General features: G+C 41.7%; 2 protein-coding genes across 3 annotated transcripts in view; both read right to left on the reverse strand.

Annotated features, from left to right (window-relative positions):
- tll1 (tolloid-like 1) overlaps positions 1 to 772 on the reverse strand; it is a 51227-nt gene extending 50455 nt beyond the window's left edge. For both annotated transcript variants that reach the window (XM_030056868.1, XM_030056876.1), the window contains exons 1-2: positions 577 to 772; positions 123 to 261 (exon numbers count right to left, since the gene is read on the reverse strand). The gene's annotated coding sequence lies outside the window, so the exon portion shown is untranslated. The remainder of the gene's footprint in view (positions 1 to 122; positions 262 to 576) is intronic.
- Positions 773 to 8779: 8007 nt separating this feature from the next.
- Positions 8780 to 26255, reverse strand: cpe (carboxypeptidase E). Its single transcript, XM_030050320.1, has 9 exons — positions 25850 to 26255; positions 15439 to 15635; positions 14952 to 15119; positions 13377 to 13494; positions 12946 to 13128; positions 12676 to 12815; positions 11860 to 11959; positions 11402 to 11520; positions 8780 to 10112 (listed from the first exon to the last, which is right to left on the reverse strand). Exons 1-9 carry the CDS (start codon positions 26085 to 26087, stop codon positions 10014 to 10016), a joined length of 1362 nt encoding a protein of 453 aa, XP_029906180.1. The 5' UTR covers positions 26088 to 26255; the 3' UTR covers positions 8780 to 10013.
- Positions 26256 to 27606: the final 1351 nt, after the last annotated feature.

Here is a 27606-nt window from a genome sequence, read left to right on the forward strand (position 1 = left end):
CGCAAATCACTATTATTACACCTCAAAATAATGAGCAAAATAAATGAATATACATACATCTGATAAAGATTATTCACATTTATGTAGGCCAGTATCTAAGTTTCCCGTTTAATTCCACTTACTGTGATGTCTACGCGCTGCTGTCTGCTCGTCGGTGTTGAACGGAGGGTGAACGGGTTCAGGTGGGTCTGTCCTCCCCTGCATCCCTGGTACCCACAACAAGAGCTCGAGGAATGTCCCACCCTGCTTCTCAGGGTTCGTCTGGTTCGGCACGAGCACGTTGAGAAAGAGGAGAAAGATAATTATCACCAGTCATCATTAAGTTACCGCCAACTTCAACGAAAAAGTTGGTGACCTTTCTCATTTTTGCACTGTTTAAGGGGTTGCCACTGCCAGCACTCAGTGCGCACAATAATCTCCCGTCACACACACAAACTCACTCACACACACACAGTGAAGCAGTAAAAATAAAACAGCAGCAGTTGTTGACAGACGAGCGGAGCACCCTGTGAACACCTTGCCAAGGTAAATCCTCCTGAGACTCAGGCAGCTTCATCCTGCGTCTGCTCTGCTTACCTGCTGCCTCCTGCGGCTGGGCGCCTGTCACTTTCCGGCGGTGTCACAAAGAGCCCCGCGGTGTCCCAGGAAGCCTGGACGGTCCGTCTGAGTCTCACCGGGCCTCCGGTGGCGCTAGGTACCTGTCATTCCGAACGTGCCCGTTTCCCCCATTATTACCGGGAGATTACCGGAGCGCTGTCTCTGCTGCTCCCGACTAATCCTGCCCTCGGGGAGAGGTAGCGGCGCGCTGACGTCACTCAATCAATCCAGCCGCAAGCTGTCCACTATACACGCCCCGAGGCCGGGACACAAATCCCCTGGAAGCAACAGCACGGGCGCGCACACAAACACGCGTGCACACATACACAAACACACATACACACGTATGCAAACACATGCATACAAAGAGTTTGTTTAGTATGGCGCAGACCTCCAGCTTCTCGTTCCAATATACAATTGACAGTCTAATAGGTTACAAAACACATGGGACAACATTGTGTGGCAAGACCTCTGTTGCTGTACCAGATGCTTGTATGTGTGTGTGTGTGTGTGTGTGTGTGTGTTCCAAAGCCTGGATTTCCCTCCTGAGTGGTCTGCTTTCATTGCTAATTAAAGGTTGGAAGGCACTGAGTGGCGTTTTGGTCTCTCCAGCCACTTACTATACATCTGTGTGTTCACCATCCAGCCAATCTATTCAGCAAAATGCTCCCTACCTAAATAGGATCCAGCTATTGAGATTAATGCTGTGTGGGTATTTGTGTCCCTATTTAAAGCATGTATTGATCAGTGTGTCTCTGAAACTCTAAGAAAGTACCACGCCAGCATTCTGACCCAGCACACTGACCAGCCTTCCCCCCAACCACACACACACACACACACACACACACACAGACACTCAGGAGAAACCCTTGATCTGAACAGCAGACCCAGGAGACTCGCCAAATGCTGTGGTCTGCAGGTATAGAGCACTATTATTAGCTTCTCATTTTCCTCAAAAAAAGTAAAGATACGCACGCACACAAACACACACACACACACACACATACACACACTTTCCATTATTTCTATATGCAGCATCCTTGAACTGTGCTTACCTAACTTTAAATTTCTTTAACTGGTATCACAGTGAAGTGAACTCCTTAAAATGATCCCAACTGGATAAGTGGAGGAGTCAAGTGCACCAACTTCATATTGCAAAGCGAGCTGATAATCTATGAATTATAAAAACATAAGACACACTCGAAAATATGTCCAACTTAAAAAGTCATTTGATCTCACATTCATTGTTAAAATCTTGTTTTATGTAAAACAGCTGAGAAATCTACCAATGGGATAAGATAACCTCCTTTTTTTCTTTGCAGTTGTTTGAGGAATTTTTCTTGGAACAGGGTATGTTGAAACAAGGCAGAAGGAGGCAGAACGGCCCATCAGTATCAAGAAAATGACACATGATTCAAGAAAATTCTGGAAACAAGTTGCGTTGCAGTGGGAGCAAGTGAGATTATCTCATCACACTGGCAGATAACTTCACTCAATTGAAGAAAAACAAGATTTTAACACTGAATGTGAAACTAAATGGCTTGTTGCGGTTGATTTTTTTTTTCCCAGTGACCCTTGAGGGTTAAAATCCAGCTGCAGACTTTACATGTCACACAACATCCCTCCTTATCTTTTCCTGATGCTGTTCACGGCACATTGTCTAAAAAATGAAACCAGGAGAAAAAGCTTAAACAACAGATGAAAGACAATTAGAAGGATTGAGAAAATGCAAAAGAGGAAGGAAATGAAAACGAGGAGAGGGCCTGTATAAGTCAGTGGTGAGGTGAGAAAAAGTAGGTAGTGTGTTTTCCTTCGTGCCTCTAGCTGATAGTATAGTGTCTTAAGTGGTTTATGAAACTGCCCCAGAGGGAGCAAAGGGCTGCTGAGAGAGATCCATCACCCTGGGCTAATATGCCACAGGAAGACGGAGTCTGCTGACACCACAGCAGAATATGACAGAGCAGATGATGATAGTGCTTGGATCCCATTTTAGTAGCTTCAAAAATTGTCTATCTGGTATACCCCCCACAGAATTCATCCCTTTTGTCTATCAAAGTTCACCTGAGGTTGAATGGTTCTGTTCTGTTCCCACGCACACTCTTTAACTTTTGCACATTTATTGTCATCTTACAGGGCTATGGACATTTAACCCTTTTAACTCTGTTTTTCCATTCAATTTCCACTTTAATTTTCCCCATAAATATCCTCAAAGTCAGATTTTTTGCCCCCATATTTTAGCACAGACAGTATTTATTCTGTATCATCTGGTTGCAGTTCATTACAGCTACATTATATTGAGTGAAACATTCAAACCCAAGATGCTGTTGGTTTATGGCTGCACCATTACATGGTCCCCAGGGTGCTCTCAGAGCTTGGTAAAACTGCTTTCTCCTTTTATGCACCTTGGGCATGGAATGAGCTGCAAAACACCGTTACCTCAGAAGCACTCCCCTCTTTGAATAACTTTAAGGGTCTTTGACAAACTGTCCTGAAGGAGACATGCTGCTGTCTCTTGACTTGAGGTGGACAGAATTGTATTTGTGATGACCAGCCCACCGATGGGACCCACAGAGCGAGCAGTTTTTAAATGAGCCATCAATCCACACCTAAAAGCTCAAAGACCCAGTGTGGAGCTTCATCTTGAGGTACAACTTTAATAGGAATGGACGCTGTTACTGTCCCGTGGCCCCTGAGGAAGATGATGGTTACAATCTGTTGTTTACAATACATATGGAAACACCAACACACACACACACACACACTCACACACCTATGTGCACACTCATACATACTTTGTGAAGTAGTCTGTCCTTATGTAAACATAGAGAGCGGAGGGAAGACGAGGTACAGAGAGGAAATCCTCTGTTTAAATGCCAAGCTGAGCCTGCCATTCTCTCTCTCTTTCTCTCTCTGCTTCCCTCTTGTTCTCTCTCTCATTCCTACTTCCTCTCCCTCTACACCTCTTTGGCTTGGATTTCTCAGCCAATGTCCCCCTTGTGCAGCCTTCCGTGTGTGTGTGCATGTGTGTGTGTGTGTGTGTGTGTGTATGTGTGCACACGTGCCGGCTAGTGGCTCTCACATTCTTGATCTGGTTGTCTCTTGGGGAGATGACACGGCCGGCTTTTGTCTGTGTTCAGCTGGCATTAACCGGCAGAGGAGAAGAGAGAAAGCAAGATGAATGTTGGAGTGAAAAGATGGCTGCAGCTGCAGAGAGGAACAAAGAGCGAGGATGAGAATGAGACTGGAATATGGGGCGAGAGGCAGAGATGGAGAACAGAAAGGTGTTGGGATGGAAGGCAGAAAAGATGAGCCAGACGTCTGCTGACCACAGTGTCAGGGGCTTAATAAAGCCTTACTTTTTGGGGGTAGTGACTTTCAGAAGTCATACAAGTTGTTAAACATCACCATTTTCACTCTGGTCCCATAAAATGCTTAGAGGGACTATAAAGTTAGGTGTGGTTGAACACAATTCAAAATAACAAGGACATCTTAAGTCATTTGTTATAGTGGTAGCGAGCCTTGTAGTTTCTTTTACTGTATTTTAAACAAACGGGGGGAAAAAATCTCCAGTGGGCGTTCACTGGCGTCCAATAAAATCTATTTGTTTCAAGAATTTTCTTGTGATGTCACCTCGATCCTCAGGGAATTATCTTCTTTATTTCAAGTTATTGTCACTTTAATGAAGAAAGTTATTGGCACAAGTGAAATTCCGTCAGACACCAGAGAAATTATCTCACCCCATTTACAGATTTTTTCTCCACATTTTATGGGAAGAACGCTTGACACAGTAGAAACTAAATTGCTTTTGTAGCACTTTTCACAGTGCTACACAAGGAAAGAGAACATTGGATGAGAGAGAGAACAGAGTTTGGTTTTCAGTGAATGAGAAAAGAGCAATAATTCTATGACAGACTAGCAGAAATCCTCCCATTCATACCACCTTGCTGCTCTGAACGCCTGAAGAAATGCTGTGAGTGTTTGTCTGCGTGTGTGTGTGTGTGTGTGTGTGTGTGTGTGTGTGTGTGTGTGTGTGTGTGTGTGTGTGTGTGTGTGGGTGTGTGGGTGTGTGTGTGTGAATGTAAACAGTAGCCCTTTGCTGACGCAGCACTTCTTCAGGAACTCCAGGTTGTGTTAGTATGTGTGTGTGTGTGTGTGTGTGTGTGTGCATTTATGTATGTGTGCGTGCGCCCTGGCCCTCTGCTCCCTGCAGATATGCTTCCTTTCAGAGAGAATGTGGAAATGAGCAGTAAACTCTCTCTCTCTCTCTCTCTCTCTCTCTCTGTCTCACTCTCTCTCACCCTCTCTCTCTCACTCACACACACACACACACACACACACACACACACACACACACACACACACACACACACACACACACACACACACACAGTGGCAGGTGACAGACAGAACAACCAACTTGCCTCAGAGTGTCTCTGCTCGCTGGTGGTTTGCTCTCCTGATCCTCAGACTTACTTGGCTCCTTACTGAAAGCAAAGTAAGCAATTACATGTGTACAGCACAACTTCCTTGCATGCTCACACACTCTCTCACATACACACACACACACACACACACACACAATAGGAGCGGTACTGTTGTTAAGCGATGGCCCTGCAGCCACTTGGAGCATCTGGGAGGTGATGGGCTCTGAAGGGGAAGCAGCTCGCTAATTAGGAACATTCACAACCAGCCGACCACAAGCACTTCAGGCCGACCTTCACATCACGACCGGCCAGACCAGCGGCTGAACCGGAGCTGCAGCAACTGATTTGGCACTAAAGTGGACTGTAGTCAAGCGCTCTGTGGGGAGCCGCTCTCTTCAGTGACTGTCAGGTCATCAGCACACTACTGTCATCTACAGGATGAGAGGGGAACTGACAGATGAAGCTGCGCCGCTGCCACAAGAAACAACACAGAGCAGCTGTTTCACCACAGTTTAGTGTGATGGAAAAAAAAGAAAAGGGTTCCACTTTACATTAAGACTACCGTTACAAAGGGTTTGCAGTTTTGTTATTAATTAGATGAGAAACACTTTATAAATCATTAATAAACAATTAGAAACAAGTTATAACACAGTTATATTTGGCAAGATCAAGATAAATTAAGATAGGCAACTAGCAAGATCTGAGATTTGACAGAATAGATGCAGTGCCAGCAGTAACTTGATCTTGCCAAATAGTGAGCCTGCATGGATGTATGAAAACTATATTATAACTTGTTTATAGTAGTTTATCAGTGGTTTATAAGGTGTTTACCACCCAGTTAATAACCTATATGAACAATTTATAATCTCTTTACAATGGTAGTCTTATTGTAAAGTGGTACCAAAGGCAATAATGAAAGAGCTGAACATGAATATTGTAAAAGTCAAAGTATAGATGTGATAAATAATAATAAGATAGTTTGTGTTGTGCTGCTGGACACTGATTCCTGCCGGGCTACCATCATGTGATTTATGAAGGGCACGCTCTTTGAAACAGAGTCCTATTGTTCGCTAATATCAGACTTGACTGATGTTGGCTGTCTTCTCAGATTAATATCCCATTCTCCTCTCTGCCCAGGTCTCCTCTGTGTCCCAGCAGTTTGATCAATGGTATTGATGAGGAGATGCTAATAGCAGATGCTAATAGGGCCAGTATGAGTAATAGGCCAGGGAGCCATTGATCTGCAGAGTTAGCAGCTAATGCTAAAACAGCTGATTCAACCGCATAGTTGGGATAAAAGTGCCACTCTTGCTCTCTCTCTCTTTCTTTCTGTGTGTGTGTGTGTGTGTGTGTAGTGGCTGGTGCGTAGTTAGGTAACATTGCATTCTTGTCCTAGGCCAAGGTGTACAGACACACACGTATCAGCAGAAGTGCCCAGACAGACACACACACACACTGATTCACACCTGGACTAACTTGCATCCGCATATGGATTCACACTCAGTCTCACACTCAAAATGACACCTTGCCCCACACCTTCAGCTCACACTTAGACATGTGATGACATATTCACATCAGTGGTACACACACTCTGAAAGTTGCAGCCGGTTCTCTAAAAGAGCAGCGTCTCCCATGCAGCGTCTTGTTTCAGGCAGTCTTGTCTGTGCTGACTCCCTGTAAACTGTGGAATGAAATCTAAATATTACACATATATAATGAAATACAACATACAACTGATCAACTCTGGAATATCAAATAACCAACTAACACCAGTTCATTTGTTTAGCGAGATGGACTAGTTTTTTATTTTCAAGAAACTTAGAAAAATGTGTTATTATCACTCTTTAGTATTTCTACAGTATATCTCAATAGGTTTATATAAAAGATCAAGTATTGTATTGTATTTGGTGACTGAAATTTTCATTCTCATCCAAACGTAGAACTGCTCTAGCAATAATAATGGCATTTGTAGATATAGTTTGTTATTAATAGGCTACATACACACCTCACTCTGCATGTTTTGTAAGTTATGTGTGTATTTTTTGTCATTTATGTGAATTGCTGGGGCAACACTGGAATTTCCCTTTGGGTATGAAACTCTATCTATCTATCTATCTATCTATCTATCTATCTATCTATCTATCTATCTGTGGACAAAAGTCAGTTCTCAACTCTTTTTGTCCCTCAGATGTCCAGGTGAGTCTGCACCGGGCTGCTGAAAGTCAGGGGGGGTCAATTACAGTTAATAAAATTAGTCAAGTCACAGAGATCTCAACTGAGATTTAAAATCATTTCCCAGGTCCAAATAGCTGCTTCTTACAATATTCCTCACTTTTTTTTTTAAACAGCACAGATTAGACGAGAGTTGGAGGCAACAGTTTTATGATTTTCTGAAGAGGATGAAAGTATTTATGTTGCCTTAAATGACGACTGCTGACTGGTGATCAGCTGTGGTAAGTAGAGGAAAGACAAGGTGTGTGTGCCAACATAGAGCTTGGTGGAAGAGCTGTGTGATGAACGCCCTTCAGATTCCTCAGGTGATCAGTGCTGCCAGCGCCTCTTTACAAACCTGAGCTTGGAGTTTCAATCAGAGAAGGGCACCCAGGACAAAAGGCAGGGAGCGACTGTTCATGCACACTGATGACTGACTTGTGCTGGGATTCGACATGTTTCCACCGTCAGACTTATCCTTGCACTCTTTGTAGGTCTCACACTCAACATGTGATACAAAGCGTGTCCCGCAATTACACTTCACCCTTTGAGACCTGAGCAGATTTAATTTTATTTGTATTAAAAACATGAGAAATAGGCAATGAGCAACTTAAGAATAAATTACTTAAAAGAAAATTTGAAAGAAATTAGGAAAAAGTAACATAAAAAGTAAAAAACAAAAACAAACAAGGAAATGACCTGAAAAAAAAAAGTCCTGAAAAAAAAAAAAAAAAAGACAATCAGAAACAGCAACAGCATACTAATATAACTGATATAACTGTAACATAGTTTTAAATTATTATTATAAATACAGTTTCTTGGGCAACTTTTCCCCTACATTCTCTCTCTCTCTGTCTCTCTCTTTTTTCAATTTCCAGATCATTTTCTTGTTACCTTTTACTTAATTCTTGCAAATTTTTGGCTTATTTCTTGCTAATTTGCTCATTGCTTTTTTCCCCACCATATTTTTTGAAAGAACTCAAGTCAGTTTGCTGAGGTTTCAAAGGGTTAAACATAAAAAAAATCAGACCTCGATCCCAAAGGGTTAAAACTGGAGTCATACATGCATTTGCACATGGACACAGAACTTGTAATCACTCTTGGACAAAACAAAAACAGAACAACAAAATCCTCACTCTCACTGCTGTTTGACCAAGATGCATGAGGCAGAGCTGCTAAACAAAATATTCACCTGGCCCTCAGTGGCACAATGTACTCTGAAAATGCACAGCCCTGAGTTACACATACCAAAAGACGCACCCAAAGTAAACATTTGCATCCGAGCATGTTGGAACTCAACAGAAACCAGAAGCTCGATGTGAGTTTCTTCTCCCCTCTGTGAAGAGAAACGACAGGCGTTCACCGATACTGAAGCGGTGCCTTTAGGTGAGTGTTCGGTTCATATGGTAATTGTGAATCCACTTAAAAAAGGGGCAATGCACCAATTCACACATGTGGGACGCACCAGTAGACACTCCCTCTGTCCTGTTTTACGTGTAAAACCTCTGGATTTGATGGGCTGAAACAAAAGAGACGACAACGCACGGTTTGACAACATAAAGGGGGGGTTTTATTGATTTTTCAATCAGTTCATTCTTTACATTTTTAATTGTTAATATACCTATACATTCATTAAATTCCTTCTGTAGTCTTTGACAGTGTTCTGCATCCGTATGGTTGATTAAAGTTTCTGTGTCCGCTCAGAAAATCGGCTACACAATCTCGGTGTTGATTGCTTCTTCAAAAAAACAAGTTCTACCACAGTTTGCTATGGACTAGAGAGTATTTCCCTGTGTAGTGCACATACAAAGGAATGGCTTTGGGCAGAGAGCAGACTGAGCTGGGCAGAGATTTGTCGCAGTTATGGCGTTGTTTTGCTGTTGTTGTTGTTATTGTTGTTGTTTTCAGTTACAAAATCCACACTTCTCTTGGTATACCTAAGTCATAAATACAGTATATAGTATAACCATTCATCTTGTGCTGAAATCATAACTGTGCTGCAATCAGTTTAAAAAAAAAAAAGAAAGAAAAAAGATTCCTCAACATCAACTACATGGAAACAAGCTTGTTTGTCTGTATAGAAGGTTTACAGTGATTTTACAATGTTTTTAATGTCCCTGATGATCTCAAAACTATAGCTTTGAATTATTTTTTTTTACATCACAGGCAAGAAATACAGAGAGAGAGTGTGTGTGTGTGTGTGTATGCCTATGGTTAGGTGGCTGGGAATTGAATGGCGGTGTGTTTTGGGTCATTATTGTATATATGTGTGTGCGTGTGGGTTTGTACTAGAGCCTGGAGAAACAGAGACATTTAAAACAGGAAAAATGACTTATTATGGACAGTGCCATGTGGTATGACATTAACAGCTCTTTTACATACTGTACATAATTACTCAGTCACTCGTTGCTATATAAGATGGGTGCTGTGATTACCGATCACATGTACGATAAAGAACACAATACCACAGGAATCGACAATGATCTCACTGCCACCAAACTACCTGGAAGTCCCCTCTGTGTCCGTCAGTGTGTGTGAGTGTGTGTGTGTGTGTGTGTGTGTGTACATGTGCGTGCGCATGTGTCTCCGCAGTCTCCGAACATTCTACAGGAGCATGAGGCAAAACCAATACGATAATAAACAATTATGACCCATTAAAGTAATGATCGAAAGAGAACAGAACAAATAAGAGACAATATATTCTTCGGAGTGGACGCTGCACACAGAATGTTAAATATATTACATCGATGTGTGGACGCTCCCGTCAGCGAGCCGCAAGCTTCAGAAGTTCAGCGTCTCTGACATCATCTTCCACCAGTCCATGAGCTCCTCCTTCTCCTCCTCCTTCCTCTCCATCAGGGACTCCAGCTCAAAGTCCACCTGAAAGAGAGAGAGAGAGAGACATGGAGAGAGAGGTTGAGAGGTAAGATGTAACATACAGGTTGTCACATGTAAGAGATCAGGTCAAGCTCAAGTTCATTTGTAGTGTTTAATCAATGTTTATGGTCTCCAAAAGCTTTACAGGCCCACAGCTTATGAAAGAAAAGGAAGGAAAGAAACGGCAAGACAAAACTCCCCAGATCAGAGATGAGAGATAAGTGATGCTTTGTTCATGTCAGTTTAAAAGTTGATAAAAAAACAAACTCCAACCTGTGAAATTAAAAAGTTCTGACTCAGAATTTTGAGTTAAAAAGTTCCAGGTTCTCTGATTTCAGCAGTCGGAGCACGCAAAAATACCACAAAACAAACTGTGTTTCGTTGTTTACGGTAAGAGGTGAATCAAAGTAGGAGTTTATTTCTTTTTTCTTTTTTTTTTTTTACTACTTAAGCAAATTCTGCTGCATAAACGTTTGGCATGCTCCTTGGAAAATGCATAATTTCTTCTTCGTCTTCTTCTACTTGGCATCTGTTTTTCATGAGTTGACACTGTGAATGTGATATTTTTGCAGGCTGGACATTTAGTCAGAAAATGCAAGTTCCCAGATGAAATGAACGCAGCAACAGAAATAATAAGAGAGATACTCTATTGTCCCAATGGGGAAATTTGAACTGTTTCTTAGAAAAGTATATTTGTGTATATATGCACTGCAGTATTAGAGCTGAGGAGTGGATTCACTACATGTAATTAAATAAGTAATTTCACTATATTTTGCAGTAGCATGCTAGTAGTTCAAGGAAATTCATGCTTGCATGGCATGCCAAGTAGATAAATTACTTTTTGCCACTTGTGGTTTAGTAAAGAACTGAAACCACATACAATTTTGAGCTGCAAAAGCACAAATGTTTTTTTTAAGTATCTCCACTATAATTTAACCAACACCCTTTGACCAACTAAACTTCCCTTTTTCTTTCATACTGACATACAAAACCAGAGCTGCCATTCCTATCACTTACCCATGAATACTGGGACGTTCAAGCCTATTTATATATATTTTTTTAATGTGTGATATGAATTATTTTGAATTACTAGCTTCAGTCAACTAAAATAGATTTCTCTTGCAAGTAGCTTTGCTGTACTTCAGCATGTTCCAGTGTGAAGTATTTGGTAGCTTGCTTTCAAAGTAGCTTTTCCCACACTTTCCTCTCTGTTCCTCGAGTCAACTTCTGAATTTAAGAACGCATCCCACATGTCACTGTGATTGTGGTAAGGCAGAAACTGTGAGTCTCACCCTGGTTGCAGGGCTGAAGGGAACAGCCACCTTCTTGATGACAGTCAGGTAGCCGGGGGCAGAGGCTGCCACTTTGTAGTTTCCTGGGGCCAGCAGGCGCCAGTAGTCTCCGTCTTTAGCTGGAAAATAACACATCATCTCATCAGCAGCAAGTAGAGGAGGTGACTGACACTCCGTCAGCTCATATTGTATCTACAGAATGCTTTGACTGACACTAACTATTACTGATGATGATAACAACACACAGGTGCAATTAACACACAGAAATCAGCTTCTGAAAAGCTGCTGCAGTCCCCAACATGTCCACCAGATGGAGGCATTACAACATTTCATGGTCCAACCAGCAGGCTCCTGGTCCACTTGCCTCATGTCCATGCAGTGAATGTGATGGAGTGTGTGTGTGTGTGTGTGTGTGTGTGTGTGGTCAGGATGTGTAAAGTTGTATTAAATAATGGTACCTGTGGTGATGTCATGGTCGATGCCCTCCACAGAGATTGAGGCATTGGAAATGGGATTGCCCTGGAGATCGCGCACAAAGCCCTTTACACCACGGTGAACCTGCAGGCACAGACACACACACACACACACATACACACACACATATTCACTGCCTGACTCAAAATCAGAGGGGAAACAGGCCATCTTTGGAAGGACAGTTATATTCAGACTGATATTGGAGAAATGGGTATCCTTCAGTCACGGGTAAAGTATATCAACCTGATAGGGACCACACTCGGTCAACATGTGTTGATAATTTTAAACTGTTTTGCAGGGTTTTTTCTTGTTTGTTTGTTTGCTTGTTTTACCTTTTTTAGCTTGAGACAGCGTTGGATAACAAATCCGAAACTACATCACATGTAGGGCTGAGCATTATAGTGATATTATATTAATATTATGATGTGAGACTAGATATTATCTGGGATGTTGGATATCCTAATATTGTGATACAGCATAAGTGTTGTCTTTTCCTGGTTTTGCAGTGAAGGGAGGCAATTTTCAGGACATATTAGGCTGCTCTAGCTGTCCTACTATTTGCCCCTATCCGCGTGGTAATCATACCCACATTACTGATGACTGTTTATCAAAAATCTTTTGCATGAAAATATCTTAAGAAAGTACAAATAGTCATTTCTACAATATTGTAACAATATCGACATTGACACATTCAGTCAGACATTGTGATGTCTGATTTTGTCCAGCCCTAATCACAATTATATAAAGGACTCTGAACTAAATAAAACCAAATGAATTCATAGCTCAGATGTGTCGCCTACCTGTTCAATGTAGTTGACGAGTGAGTCACGGTTCTGCTCCCAGTAGGTCTTCAGTGTGTCCTCAATTGGGAATTTATCACAGCTGAGCTCCAGAGTGATCTCAAAGCAGTTGCTGCTGAGGTAGTTGAAGTCCTGCATTCCTGTGATGAGTCACGTGACAACAAAATAAAAATAGGGATAGAGAATAAGACTAACAAGTGACAAGTGGGAGGAGGAGGGGGCAGGTGTGGCTGTCAGTGCAGTAAATGAACATCTTCAGTTGTCTCTTACCACCAGGCACACTGTACCAAGCTCCTCCGTTAGTGATGCCGTCAGTGAAGCTGGAGTCATCGTCGTTCTTACGGCAGGGAGGCCGGTGAGGGTCAGACATGACCGGGTTGTACATGGAGTAGGCCCGGGCCAGAGACTTGAACATCACATCATCGGGACTGGCACTGTACTCGTGGGTGGAGCCTTAGAGGGGTGAGAGGGCAGGAGGAGAGCACGGTGTTTAGACAGCAGCTGGAATAAACTGTAACCTGCATACTGCATCTGCAATACATCACACATGCACTTGCACAAACAGGTTTTGTGTCTTTTAGTATAACAAAGCATGGGGAGCCATCTGTCAAATCTGAACACATCCAAGGAGAGCATATAAAAGAAAGGTATGTGTGTGTGTGTGTGTGTGTGTGTGTGTGTGTGTGTGTGTGTGTGGTTACCGGTGCGAGTCTCATCATATGGGTAGTTGGCCACCACATCCCCTCCGTGGAGGTTAGCTGACAGGACGAAGGGGATATCCATGATCCAGTGGATCACTGCCTTGGTCTCTGGAGCCAGCTGGAAAGGCAGCATCACATCAATTATTAACACACAAAGACACATGCCTTAGGGCTGCAACTAACAATTAATTGTATTGTTGTTTAATGTATCGGTTATTTCTTTGATTACTTTAATGCCAGGAAAAGGCAACACTTATGCCATATGACAATATTACTTTGATTAACTGATTAACCTCTTAATCCCTAGGCCTCTGGCTCAGGCCCCTGCACATACAGGGTCTATATGGATAATCTTGATGTCATAATAAAGGTTACACTGTAACACAGATTTCTGCAGAGGTGTAAGCATCAGTATGACACACTCAGTCAGTTGCTTGGTATTTGACTTGTCTTATGTCTATGGAGAAATGGTTATGCTGGGCTACTAGTCAAGCTTCTTCCGGTCAGACCACAATGTCACATGACTAGGTTCTCAAATGTTAAATGCCCCGTGAGGTTGGTCTATCCCGCCTGCAGTGGACGCCCCCGCTGGTCAGGGCACTGGTGATTAACAGGATGATCATTTCTCCTGTCAAATGTCAAAAATAATGAGAAATGTTCATCATAATTTGATGTCTTCAAAATTGCTTCCTTAGTCTGACCAGAAGCCACAAAAAAACTCCAAGTGTTCATTTTTATACACACATGCATACTAGCATTTGTGAGGCTTCAACCAGAACACGACTGATATTTTCACTAAAGTTAATTAATCATCATGAAGATAATTAATTAAAAGTTTAATTGGCATATTGTTTCAACACTAAAATGTAATTGCAAAAAAGTCTGCATCTCTGTATTGAACCTTCAACCATCTTCAACCAACAGATAACATGTGACACACACAACTGTAACTGCATTTGAATTCAGTTGTTATGTGGGTTTTTATTCTTTTCACACCAACTCTGCACTTTTATGTTATCACTGTATATTTCTTCTTTTTTGTTTTGTTTTATTATATGCACAAATAAAGAATTAAAAAGGAGTAACAAATATATTATTCAGTATCAGGGCTAAGCGATATCACAGTATATCACAGTATCTTTGATCAAATATCCCGCTATCATTGTTGTGATGATATTGTAAGAATGACTGTTGGTGCTTTCATTAGATATTTACACAGATTTTTTTCTTAGCAATCATCAGTAATGTGGATATGAAGACCAAGCAGGTAGAGACAAATAATGAAACAGCTACAACAGTCTAATAAGTTCAGAAAATTGCAGTACTTTACTGTAATGGAGCCTTTAAAGCCAAGAAAAGACAACACTTACGCCATATAAAAATATTAAGATATCTGAAATATCCTAGATGACACCTAATTTCATATCACAGAATCTATAAGATATCAATTTATCGCCCATCCCTATTCAGTAGATATACAGGTAGATGATCCCAAACTGGGATATAGGGAATTGTTTGTATCTGTGTGTGCGTGTGTGTGTGTGTGTTTGTGCACATGTGCAGTGTGTTTATAACCTTGCTGTTCTCATCCACAGCCTTCTTCATGTTCTGCAGCAGGTGGTTGTTGGCTCCACCCTCCCGCTCGTTGATGTAGATGATGCGGTCCAGGTCAGGGAAGTTGCGGTTCAGATCCACCCCCTGTGCGTTGCTGCGGCCTACAAACCAGTCCTTAATCTCTCCGGGCTGAGCAGGGAAGAGGAAATGACAGGCAGTGTGCGGTGAAGCAGCGGTGTAGGAACTAATTGATGCTGAAATGTGAGCTTGTCATTGTCGTGATTCCCGTCAGACGCTCGGTGTTCACAAACGTGTGTGTAATTTAGAGCAGCACGAGCAGGGAGGTGTTGCAGCATTGCGGTTACTGGGTCATTGTGTATCGTCTTGTAAGCTTAAGCTGTCTGATGCAACGTTAAAAGATAAATCCTTGCGCTGACCTGCATGTTATTTCAGTGTGCGTGAGAGTGCGTTTGTGCATAAATACATATGTGTCGTGTGGCAGCTGCACCTGTGAGGCGGCCTTCTCAAAGCCGTCAGGGTTCATGGAGGGCATGAGGTGGATGCGGGTGCTGTGGATGAGGTCGATGATGGTCTCGTTGCCCTGCTGGTACTGGTTACACAGGTACTGAGCCAGGTAGATGATCAGCTCTCTGCCCACCGCCTCGTTGCCATGCATGTTCCCGATGTATTTAAACTCAGGCTCACCTGAGAACAGAAAAGCACTCATTACACACAACGTTATACTAATTCGACTTTAATCAATTAAAGGATTAGTCAAGTCAAATCAACTTTATTGTCGTTCATCCACATATGAAAAATATGGCTGATCAAAATGTCGTTCCTCGGGGACCAAAGAGCTAAAAAACACTGCAGCATAAGAAAATAACACAGCATGAGACAAAACAGAACTATGAAAGTGAATGTGTTGCATGTGGCTACTGGTGTTTAAGGTGCTGTGCACCATTAGATTAACCATGAAGTCTATTGTCTCAAAAATAATGACCCCAAAAGTATTTATTTTCTAATGACATGAGCAGAGAGAAGGAAGCAAATCTTAGTGGAAAGTAAATGTGTTTTTTTTTTGGACCAGGTGCAGCATAGAGATACATGTGGAAATGGAAGGATTAAATTATCTTTACACTGGATTACAGTTCCCAACACTTTATTTGACTAACTATGCAAAATTTCAACATCACTTTTTTTGTGCCTGATGAAGACCCTGTTGGGTTGAAAAGTTGCATAGTCAGTCAAATTAACGGTTGGGAGCTGTAATCCAGTGTGTGGATGATTTTCTCCATCTATGTCCGAGGAAGCAAATCTTAGCATGTTAATGAAGCTGTAATTGGTAAATGTTTGGCATCTTTAATTGGTAAATGAATAAAACAATTAATCAGGTATTGACAAAATACTTGATAAAATTTCTGTCAGCTGATTCAACCTTAGTCCATATGATTTGTGCACCTCGGTCACACTTTGTCGTCCCCTCGGTGCACGATGACAAACACACTTTGGCCATGTCTCCGTTAAAATGTGCAAATTTCAAAACGCCATTTTGGTGTTTCATCAACACTACACACTAGAGTTTTCATAGCATTTACAGACTGTTTTCCAAAAGGCCACCGTCCACACTGAAACGCCACAGTCCCGTATCGAGTATGTTGGACTAGACTGTGACCTAGATTATATGACGCTCTGGAAACGCTCTGCTGTCCAGGGCCACACTACAACAACAGCATCCTAAAAATGTCAACACCTTGGAGAGTATTTTTGAATGGAAAAAGCAGGCATGGAAAAGCCAAAATGAAGGGAAAAAAAAAGATGCATTTTCAAAGTTACCCAGGTTAGTGTGGACGTAGTCTTAGCCGACTAAGCCTTGAAAAACAAAACTAACACTAAGTCTTCACAGAGGTGTTTCAAACCTGGGCCGGGGGGTCTGCAAGGACTTCACAATGCAGTACATATGAAAGTACATGGGCCGTGTCACAATTTGTATCACAACACATTACAATAATCTACATCACTGACTGGAAATTTATTAACAGAACTTGAAATGCAACCTGCTGTGTAAAACTTTAGGAGACTAATAAAATATAGAACATAGATGACAAACTGAATGACAGACCGATTCAAAACAGTTTCATTCAAAATTCACTTTCCATTTTTTTTTTCAAATAGAGGTAGCACAATTTACTAAGGCAAATGATACATACTAATTACAGCCCAACAGATATATCAGTAGACCAATATTATCAGCTATTAGCCTATTTCAAATATATCAGTATCATATCAACACGTTGACTGATATGTGCCAAAATTAAGTTTTTTTACAGAACATAATGCAAAGAAAGATGTGTTGTGTAATTTACAAATGAGAACATGATTCTTAATTTAAGTGTAATTTATGTGATTCTTTATTTAAATGGTCAGCAACTGACACATTGATATTGAACATCACTGATGTTTCTTTAGCTATTTATTTATTCTTTATTTTCAATGTGTGCACTTTGTAGAATTGGTGGACAGCGTATAATAATGTTGAGTATTCTTTAAGTTATTTGTGCAAGAGAAGAGCCTCCTGAGTATTTTTGCACGGTCCTATCGGTGTAAAATCTGTGCACAGTCCACACAGAAAAGGTCTGTTTTCATTCCAGCTCAATAATTCACCATATCAGCAGCCATACTGGTAATCGATGAATTTTTCCCCTGTCGGTATCGGTGTCAGTCTCAGAAATCCCATATTGATCGGGCACTAATATCAATACAAGGGCCTACAGGATCCACACAGCAGTTACAGGTGTTATTTCTTCTCTGTGTGGCAGACCTGGAGCAGGTGAGAGACAAACGGCTGCGATTTGCTCTTGAGGTTACAGACCACACAAATGGATACACATGCATGCATACAGCGGGACTACAGACCCTCCACCGACAAACACACTGACTCATCAGCTGAAAGGTCAAACAGAATTAAACATTACCGCCTGCCTGCTGAGGTCTATTTGCGCAGTAATGACCAAGAGGCAGTGGATTAACGGGAAACTGTTGGAGCTGACACACAAAGAGCCCACGAGGCTCAAGGTCTGGGAGCAGATCAGACCAAATCGAGTAGATGGGACGCCTGCGAGGTGTGAGCTCCATGATGTGTATATCCTCTAATCTGTAATCTGCTTTTCCAGGAACAACACCACAACCAAACATGAGACCATGAGATAACAATAAATGAATCAATCAATCAATCAATCAATCAATCAATCAATAAATAAACAAATGAACACAAAAATGTCACAAAATATTTATGGGAAAACAATGCAACCTCATTTCATATTTACCGTCTTATCATTTTATTTTTATTTTATTTCACTTTTTTTCCTGTTATTAATTAATCTCCTTTAGAGCAGAGATTGATTTTGCTTTTTTTTTTTGTTTTTTTTTTTTTAAATTTAGTATCCAATCTTGTTTTCCTTCCCTGCCTGTGTCTTTAACTTTTACAATGAGCAGACAAATGTGCTTTTGTTCTCTTTGATTTCTTCCCAGTAGAATGCCCTTCATTCTTGTTTCTATTTATGCGCAGCATACCGAGTTGCATATGTGGCATGAAATGTATTACATAAATAAAGTTTTACTGATTGATAGCAGAAGAAGGAGGACGAGGGGGGAGGGAGACGCCTAAAGGGATTACAAGAGCTGCTCCCCGCTCCCTGTGTGGTGTTAATCCTACTGTTCAGATTAAAGGGATATATGAATGAAGAATCCCTAACCTTTCCTACAAGTATACTTATTACAATATTTGATATGTTTTTGTATGTGATGGGTTTGTTTTTTTAGATTAACCCAGAATTCACGGATTATATGAAAAGCTTTTTATGTCAGTATAAACTCAGTAAAACTATGCTTTAATTACCAACCCTCACCATCTGTCTCATATAGTAATTAGCCATTCCCTCCTTTCTCTCAGGCTTTTTCTCCACACACACACACACACACACACACACACACACACACACACACACACACACACACACGCTGCAGAGTTTGCTGATCTGGGACTTCATTTCAAAACATGTCATTACGCTTAACAAAATAAGTTTGTTCCCAGCACGCAACTCGAGGTTGTGTGTTAACTTTGGTTACAAAGTTTGCATTATAGGTCATACATAGTTGATTTTTTTGTAGCTACAGGATGTACCCCTTCTCTCCCACTGTGTGTGTGTGTGTGTGTGTGTGTGTGTGTGAGAGAGAGAGAGAGAGAGAGAGAGATCAGGTGCTTTAGAGAAGTGGGGCAATTCACAGCAGAAGTCCTGTTTAGATTGTTGTTGTTTCTACGGTGCTTTTATTTATGTCGTTTTTCACCAACAGATTTAACCAATTTACAGGGCTTCTCTTTTTAATGCCGCAAAAGGAGTGTTTACACTTTTCCTCGGCTTGCCCTACACTTCTATAAAATTTATTTTGAGCTGAGGTAAACATATTTACAGAGGTGTGCATGTGAATCTTTTTCCCCTCCAGTATTTTGCTGATTTAAAGTGTTTTGTCACTCAAAAAATAAAATAATCCCAATGCTTTCATGTGTGAATAAAACACACACACACACACACACACACACACACACACCACTCCACAGCAGCACACATCAGTGAGTCGGGTTATTTTTAAACACTCGAATCTGGTTCCTTTCTGAATTGTCGCTAATGATTTCAAGACTACAATTAACTCTTTGCCGTCTTGAGGTGGATGAATGGTTTTTACAGGCTCGGGGACCACAGGCTTCAGAGGTCTGACAGAGCTGTCAAACACATACACATGCACACACACACACACACACACACACACACACACACACACACACACACACACACACACACACACTTTGAAGTTGTACACTGCCAAAATGAGTTACTAGGATACAAGCACTTGCACAGATGCTCAGTATCAGGAGAGCTTTCCTGAGAAACATGTTTCATATTGCTCACATCCATGTTGGCACGAGAATCCTTCCTCCAAGCAGAACTGTACGTTATTTACTCATGAAGTCCAGCTCACACACACACACACACACACACACACAAAGGAGAGATTAAACTTCAACACACTAGCACACATAACACATGCTGTGAATCGCCTTGCTCCAGCACTACTGCAGTAAATACTCTTGTAGGTATTTATGATATGCTTCTATGTGTGGTTATATGTGTGTGTGTGTGTGTGTGTGTGTGGTGGGGGGAGGCTGCTCTGTCTCATTCTCTCATGTACACACACACACACACACACACACACACACACACGCAAGTATTTATCATCGTTTAAAATATTCATGAGCACTCTCTCTAATTAGTATTATTCCTTGCTCATTCATTCTTTTATGACATCTGCTTTCACTCAAACACACACACACACACACACTTCACGCGTCACTGTGTGGGTGGAGCAAATCCAAAAGTCTTTTCCCCTCTCTTGCCTCTCAATTGTTTTATCTCTTTCTCTTTCAGTTCAATCTAACATCATTATCGTCATACTAAATATCAGTTGGGATATTGGATATTGTAATATTGTGATATGGTGTAAGTGCTGTGTTTTGCGTTTTAAAGGCTGCATTCCAGCAAATGTATGTGGTTTTCTTCCCTGATCGGCCTGTTCTAGTTGTTTTAGTATTTTTCTACCTGCATGGTCATTATATCCACATTATTAATGATCGCTTATCAAAAATCTCTTTTATGTAAATATCTTATGAAAGCACCAATGGTCATTACAATACATTACATTACAATATCTCAATACTGATATTGAGATATTTGGTCAAAGATTATGTGATTTTTGATTTTGTCCATATCACTTAGCCCTACTATCTATACAAAACACACACACACACACACACACACACACACACACACTCACTCAGAAAAAGAAAAAATCCACATCTGTATAAATATGTTTTTGCAACTCTGTCCAAGCGATGGAGAGACTGTCAGCAAGCTTCTCATTCATCACAGGCAGATCTGGCATGGATTCATCTGTTTCCCAAAGCCAGATGTTTTTCCAACACAATACAGCTCACACTGACACAATGTGCCACATCATTCAATGAATTCACTAATAATCCCCCAAACCTCTCTGGCAGCCGATCAATATGGTTCCCTGGGTGACGTGGTGATGGCTGCCGCTGCAGCGTCATTAGGGAACCACCATATTACAGGCGCTCTCAGTCGTCGTGGCAACTCTGACAGGGGCAGGTGCTTAGGGAGACAAATTAACTCCGAGCTCGTGCAAACACTCCCGCTGTCTCCCTGTCACACATGCATGCACGCGTGCTCGTGCACACACACACACACACACACACTCTCTCTGCTGCCAGTGACTCAACCACTTTGTTTGCTCTGAGTGATTGTCAGCTTTGTCGTCTGACGTTATCAAGACACACACGCACACACACACTCAAACACATGCACTGTCATATACACACAAACACGCACACACACACACACATAAAAACAACTACTAACGACCTTTAAAGCAAGGCACAGTTAATGGAAAACCAAGCTGTCATCATTAGATCAAAGATGACCCTTTTTACTGACCATTTTTCACAGAATTGAATTACGCTCCCTTGCATAGAGCATTGTCCAGGACATTTAAACACACACACACACACACACACACATACACACATAAGGCATCAAAAGGAGTGTAATTTCCCATAACTTCCATTGGCAATAACATAGAATGTGGAAAATAAAATACTACAGAAGAAAAAAATGCTAATGAGACCTACAGGGGTTTTTCTTGGATGTGAGCACGGTTGACACATGGTCATAGTGGCTGTGTGGCCCACATGCTGTACGACATGGGGTGGCACAGCGCGTTTGAGCCAAACAAAAATGAATTGTGAGATGGCAGGGAAATGAGGAGCTTTAAATAAGAGAACAAAAGAAACAGAGAAGGGGAGGGGGAGATAAAAACACGTAAGAACGAGTGAGAAGCAGAAAGCACAGCAAAGCGAGTGTGGAGGAGGGGGAAGAGGACACATGTGGGCGACTGATGTATAATAAATGACCTCTGGCTGATGCCTTGGCCTCTCTCTCAGTCTTCCTCCTCTCCTTCCTTTTCTTTATCCCCACCCTTCTTCTCCTTCTCACTCCTATTTCATCTTCTTCGTCCTCCTCGCCCTCTCTCTCGCCCTTCTCCACTCATCTTCCATTTCTCGCTTATCTTCCTTTTTTCTTGCAGCTCCTCCTCTTTGGCTCGGCTGTCTCTGCTCTATTTCTGCGCGAGGAGGTTTTCTCACAGCAAATACTAAGATGTCTGATGGAGCCGACTCTGCTCAGTTCTATTATGCTTATGATGAACATTAACCATGGTTTATTGGACTTTATGCTCATCATGCCACATGCCATTCAATATGAGGATATCCAGCAGCACGCCTGGCCCCCTAACACTGCAACTGGGAATCCGTGTGCGTGTTCACCGGGGGATTAGATACTTCCTCTCTCGTCTGATAAAGCATTTGACTGCAGTATATTATGGCAGACTCCGCCATGACACTGTCTGTAGGCTGCAGCATACTGCCTCATACAAAAACTGTTTTTACACTACTACACAAAGCCGAATCAATTACTGGAAGAGAGGGTTTTAACTCTGTGGCAGAAGCCTTGTAAATTTCCCTGTGCTTGAGAGTCAAAGGATATGAGTTTCAGAGTAGGGCGACCGCTTTTAGCTGAGGAGACCCCTCTAGACTCAAATGTAACCCAATTCTGAGGGGAAGTAAATATATACCTCCTTCTCAAAGTAATAAGTAATGGTATTGCAGCTGTGCAAAAAAAAAAAAAAAAAAAAAAATCAATCAATACAGATGACTGTATTTTTCTGTGTACTGTATCAGTTCTCTAACCCCCTGTAATGATATGTACGGTTTATGTTCTTCATTTTAATATGATGTTATGACATCTACATTTTAGTGCCTCGTGAACATCTTGTGTTAACAAAATGGAATGAGACCCTTTCGAATTAAATCGTTCAGTAACTTTGTCACGTGATTTATTATATAATATGTTGTTAATGTGTATATTTTATTACTCTACCTACGTTGTATGCGGTGGGTTATTCAGGCTCTATTTATAGATTTTCATTGTCTATTTCATTGTGTACTGTGACATATATTTTGATCCATGTAATGTTATGCATACTGCATTGTGAGGCTGTTGCAAATACCCAGTCCAAAATGGTACCATGTCCCCTATTGTAGAATATGCAGTATAATGACTGTACAAAATATTAGGCGCATCTTCTTGATACTGATTAGCACAATCAACATCTCAATTGTCTCAAAGCTGGAAAATCCTTCTGCAAATTGCCTGCTTCTCTTTATCTGCATTTGTGATTGGTATGGACGGGAAAATTTAAATCAAAATGGGATAAGCCCTTTAACCTGGATTCACCTCATCAGTAGACTTAATAATAGGAGTCATATTGTGTATATTTGGTGTATAATTGTTAGGTAATCAGTTTTGTTTACACCCTTGGCTATAGACACTGCCTCCGCCGCAGTGCATGACAGATGGCTGCTTACTGACAGATGCCTGAGTTCAGGACAGCCGTCCTCCTGAGCCAACCAGCCAACCACGAGCTGCCGGTCGGCTCAATGCACTAAGCCGATCTGTTGCCCAGGCAACCGCTATTTCAGATCCACCTTAAAGTTTCAGGACCTCACTCAGTCAGATAAAACAATGGGAGGACACCTTTCAGAAAGCTTAGATGGTTATTGGAGATTCCATTCCTTTTTTCTCACACATATTATCTTTTCACCTCCTGTTATGAGCCTGATCCTCCCTCCCTTTTTTCCACTTGGAGCTCTTCATCTCTGCTTCCCCTTCTCTCTTCTCTGTTTCATCCTGCCTGCTCTCTCTGGATGTTTTGCTAGACAGAGGTGGAAGAGGGGGGAGGGCCGCCCCTGCTGATGGAGGCTGTGCTGTGCGAACGGAGGGCTGGAAACTCATCTGGTAGTAATAAGGACTCCACATCGCTACTGTGACTCATGCCTGCGCACGCCCACCAGACTATTACAGGCTTATTTAGTACGTACACATGGTCATTAGGCTCTCTGGCCATGCCTGCTGAAAATGCACAAACCTGTGATGTGAGGGCACACACGCTCAAACACACACATGCACGGACACACGTGCACCTACACACGCACAAACAATTCACCTTTCAACTCAAAAAGGCTACATGAGACATTTCCTTGGATGTACCACACGATTAGATTGCAAACCTGTTCTATAATTATGGGCAGAGTTGCTCTCTTTGAAGGCTCTGTCTCAGAAACACCAGCAGACCGCTCAGATGAAATTAATTACTTACTACATCCGTATTAAAGCTCATGTTTGGAATGCTGAAATCAACTCGCCTATAATTCATTAGCGTTTATCAACCTATTACAAGGTTAATCCTTATGTGCTGAATTGTCTCTGTGTGTCAGAATCATGATCCTCTTACTCATATGCAGTAGAAATAGATAATGTGTAGTGTTTGCAATATTATACCAAACCTCGCTGTTTAAACACTTAGATCTATATAACACATCTCATCTTTGTGGGCCTCACAGTTATATTTAGACTGGGGTCACTTCATAGGAAAGACTTCAATTAAATTTTGCTTTGGACTGTGTGCTGTGTGAGCTGCAGTTTGAAAGCTGCAGTGATCAAAGGAAACAACACCAGGGCAGGTAGAAGGAACAGTACAAGAACATTCCTGAGTATTTGGCACTCGCCGTTTGGTAGCCTCCATCACATCATCACAGATTTAAGATATGTCTGGCTCAATTTTCATGGCCTAAAAGGTTTTTTTTCTAATGTCCTGCTTTAGAGAGCTCCTGGTGAGCTGGCAGTGGCTGCTTTTGAGATACATTCGATGATTTTCTGGTTGAATTTAGAGGTGATATTGTGGAGCTCTTTCAAAAATGTCAGGGTAGCTCTTTTGAGAGCCAAATGCAAAAAAAAAATGGACTCTAACGCGATGAAGCATACGGGTGTCCCTGTTGGATGTCCTGCTGAATCAGGCGTGCCTTTGGCAAAATCATAAAGGCACAGAGGAAAAACAGGAACGATCATTTCCCACCTTTGGAGTCTCAGAGATTCCTTCAGTTAAGTGGACTAACTGATTGGCTGGGAAGGAAATAAGCCTCATACACCAGCTGTGTGATGGGAACAGATGATGGGAACACTCAGTGATGCCACTTCCCATCCAGGCCCTATAAGGAGCATCATCTAGCAGCATTGGGCCTATCAGGATTTAATTGTTCAACACCTCTTATTCAGTCCAAAGCTTCCTTCCTTGACTCTTATGTGTGAACTCGCCTCTGTGCTCTGATGCGTTGCAGACACTACCATGTTGATTAGTGCCTTTTCTTTGGAAAAGGATGCCAATCGTTTAAAAAAAAAAAAAAAAGTGTTACTGGTTGTTCAGTGAGCCAAAGCAGGATCCATTTGCCCTAAGGGCGTTTTCTCAGCATCACGACTCAGAAAAAAAGCACTGTGATTCTTATCATCCAGCAAAATGGCGGCTTTGCGCGGCTGATCCCAGAATCTATAATCTAGATTCCTCAGAAGTGATGCGGCAGGCCTTGCACGGTCACCGTCTGCGGTCGTTTTACGCACAGCACGAACGGCACGACACACCTGCACTCTCACACACCGCAGCTCAAGTGAAAACAACCACGACGGCGCCAGTTGTCTCTGTCACCTCACAAGATATCACCGTTAAACCGAGCTGCGATGCGCAACGGTGCCTGGTGTGTTTCTGCTGTGAAAATGTGTGGTTTTAATTTTCTATCATAAAGGAGAACAGGGACAAAGGGGGTGGGATGGTGTACAGCCTAGATACATATGCAGTAGCGTACATTACAGTAGCACCTCTCTATGCGTAAAACTGACCGGGTTCGTGCGTCCCGGGGTTGTCGGACATCTCCAGCACCAGCAGCTCGCGGCCCTCGAAGCTCTCCCCGATGGTGTAGATGCGGGTGATGGACGGGCACTGCAGCCACACCGACACCAGCGCCTTCCGCAGCTCCTCATAACGGTGATACTCGAAGGAAATCTCTCCGTCGGTGCCCGCTGCGCTGACGGCAGCCAGGGCAGTCCCGAGTAAAACTATCGATAGGAATTGTTTCATTTTGATATGTCCTCTCGTCCCGTTCTGTCCCTAAGCCCTGCCTACGGCTTGGTCCCAAGCCTTATCTGCGTGCTGCAGCCTCGCTTCAGGCTATAAATATCTCTCTGCCTCTGCCTCTCTCTCTCCCTCTATCTGCGGGATGCGTTGCCGTACCTGAGCTCAGGCTCCGTGTCTCCCTCTCTCCACTCTCACCCTAGTGTAAAGCAAGACGGAGAAATTACATTTCCGGCCATGGTTTTAAAAATAAAACTCTTATTTTGCAGACAAAATATAGCTTTCTGTGTTTCAAAGATCAAACGTGATGAAATGATAACCTACCCATGAATTCCTCTAAATATATATATAATACTATATATAATAATATATATAATAATATGAACCCCACCTCTGCAGCTACCAACAATAGCTTTGTTGAAAAGGATACAAATAATTTGGGTTTGTTTTTTTTTGTTTTGTTTTTTTCAGTTTCACTGCGCACAGCTCCCTCTGTTCGTTTGGTTGTTTGGTTGGTTATACGTTTGAAATTTATTTAGGCTATTTGGGTTTTTAAGGCGATGTTGTAGCATAGGAGTAACCTCGGTTACAGGACGAGCCTAAAACTAAAATGAAAATGAGATGGGCTGTATTCCAATTGGAATACGAAGCCTATTTTTTCTGGAATTTTATCTTCCACAGAATAGAATGTAGGCCTGCATGGGCTCATGACAGATGTCATTTATCTTACAAGAAAGAAAAGCAATCACACATTCAAAGGTATTTACAACTAGGCCTAAATATTTCATTTCATATATTTATTCAGTGTAACAATTCCAAAGATTTAAAGTATTTCCAGAGTATTCAAATTTTTGCTGAACTGTAAACCACCATCTGGCCACGTAACAGCTTGTTGTTATTCACTTTTTGGTGTTTTTTTTTTTTTTGTTTTGTTTTGTTTTTGTTTTTTTTTTTGTTTTTTTACTTTTACAGAAACTCTAGGCTACTAAATACAGTAATTAAGCATGTATAAAACACATAAGAACTCAAACACGCAACACACAACCCAAAAGACAGATTTGTCACATTTGTTAAGTTGCAGCTTTATGCTAAAATCGTTTAAAATCCTTTTTTCCCCTCATCATTCTACACTCAATATAACTCATAATAACAAAGAAAATATTTATTATCATTATTATTACCATTTAGATTTTTAATTTATTTACAGTGGTGTTTCCTCTGGTTTTGGCCAACATGCTGTGTGTCAAAAATGAAAAACCTTATGTTTTGAAGACAAAATCGCACAAGTTCCGGTACGGCACTGCCTTCTTCCGTCTGACTTGACACAGTCCTCTCTCTCTCTCTCTCTCTCTCTCTCTCTCTCTCTCTCTCTCTCTCTCTCTCTCTCTCTCTCTCTCTCTCTCTCTCACTTGCACCTCCAGCGCCTGGGTTGAGCTGTGGGGTGTGTCAGTGCAGCAGAGAGGAGAGGAGCCCATCATCCACATAGTCCTTCTATGTACCAAAAAATAAGGTCTATATACCAAAA

The sequence above is a fragment of the Myripristis murdjan genome, chromosome 1, assembly GCF_902150065.1.
Source record: "Myripristis murdjan chromosome 1, fMyrMur1.1, whole genome shotgun sequence".
NCBI lineage: Eukaryota > Metazoa > Chordata > Actinopteri > Holocentriformes > Holocentridae > Myripristis > Myripristis murdjan.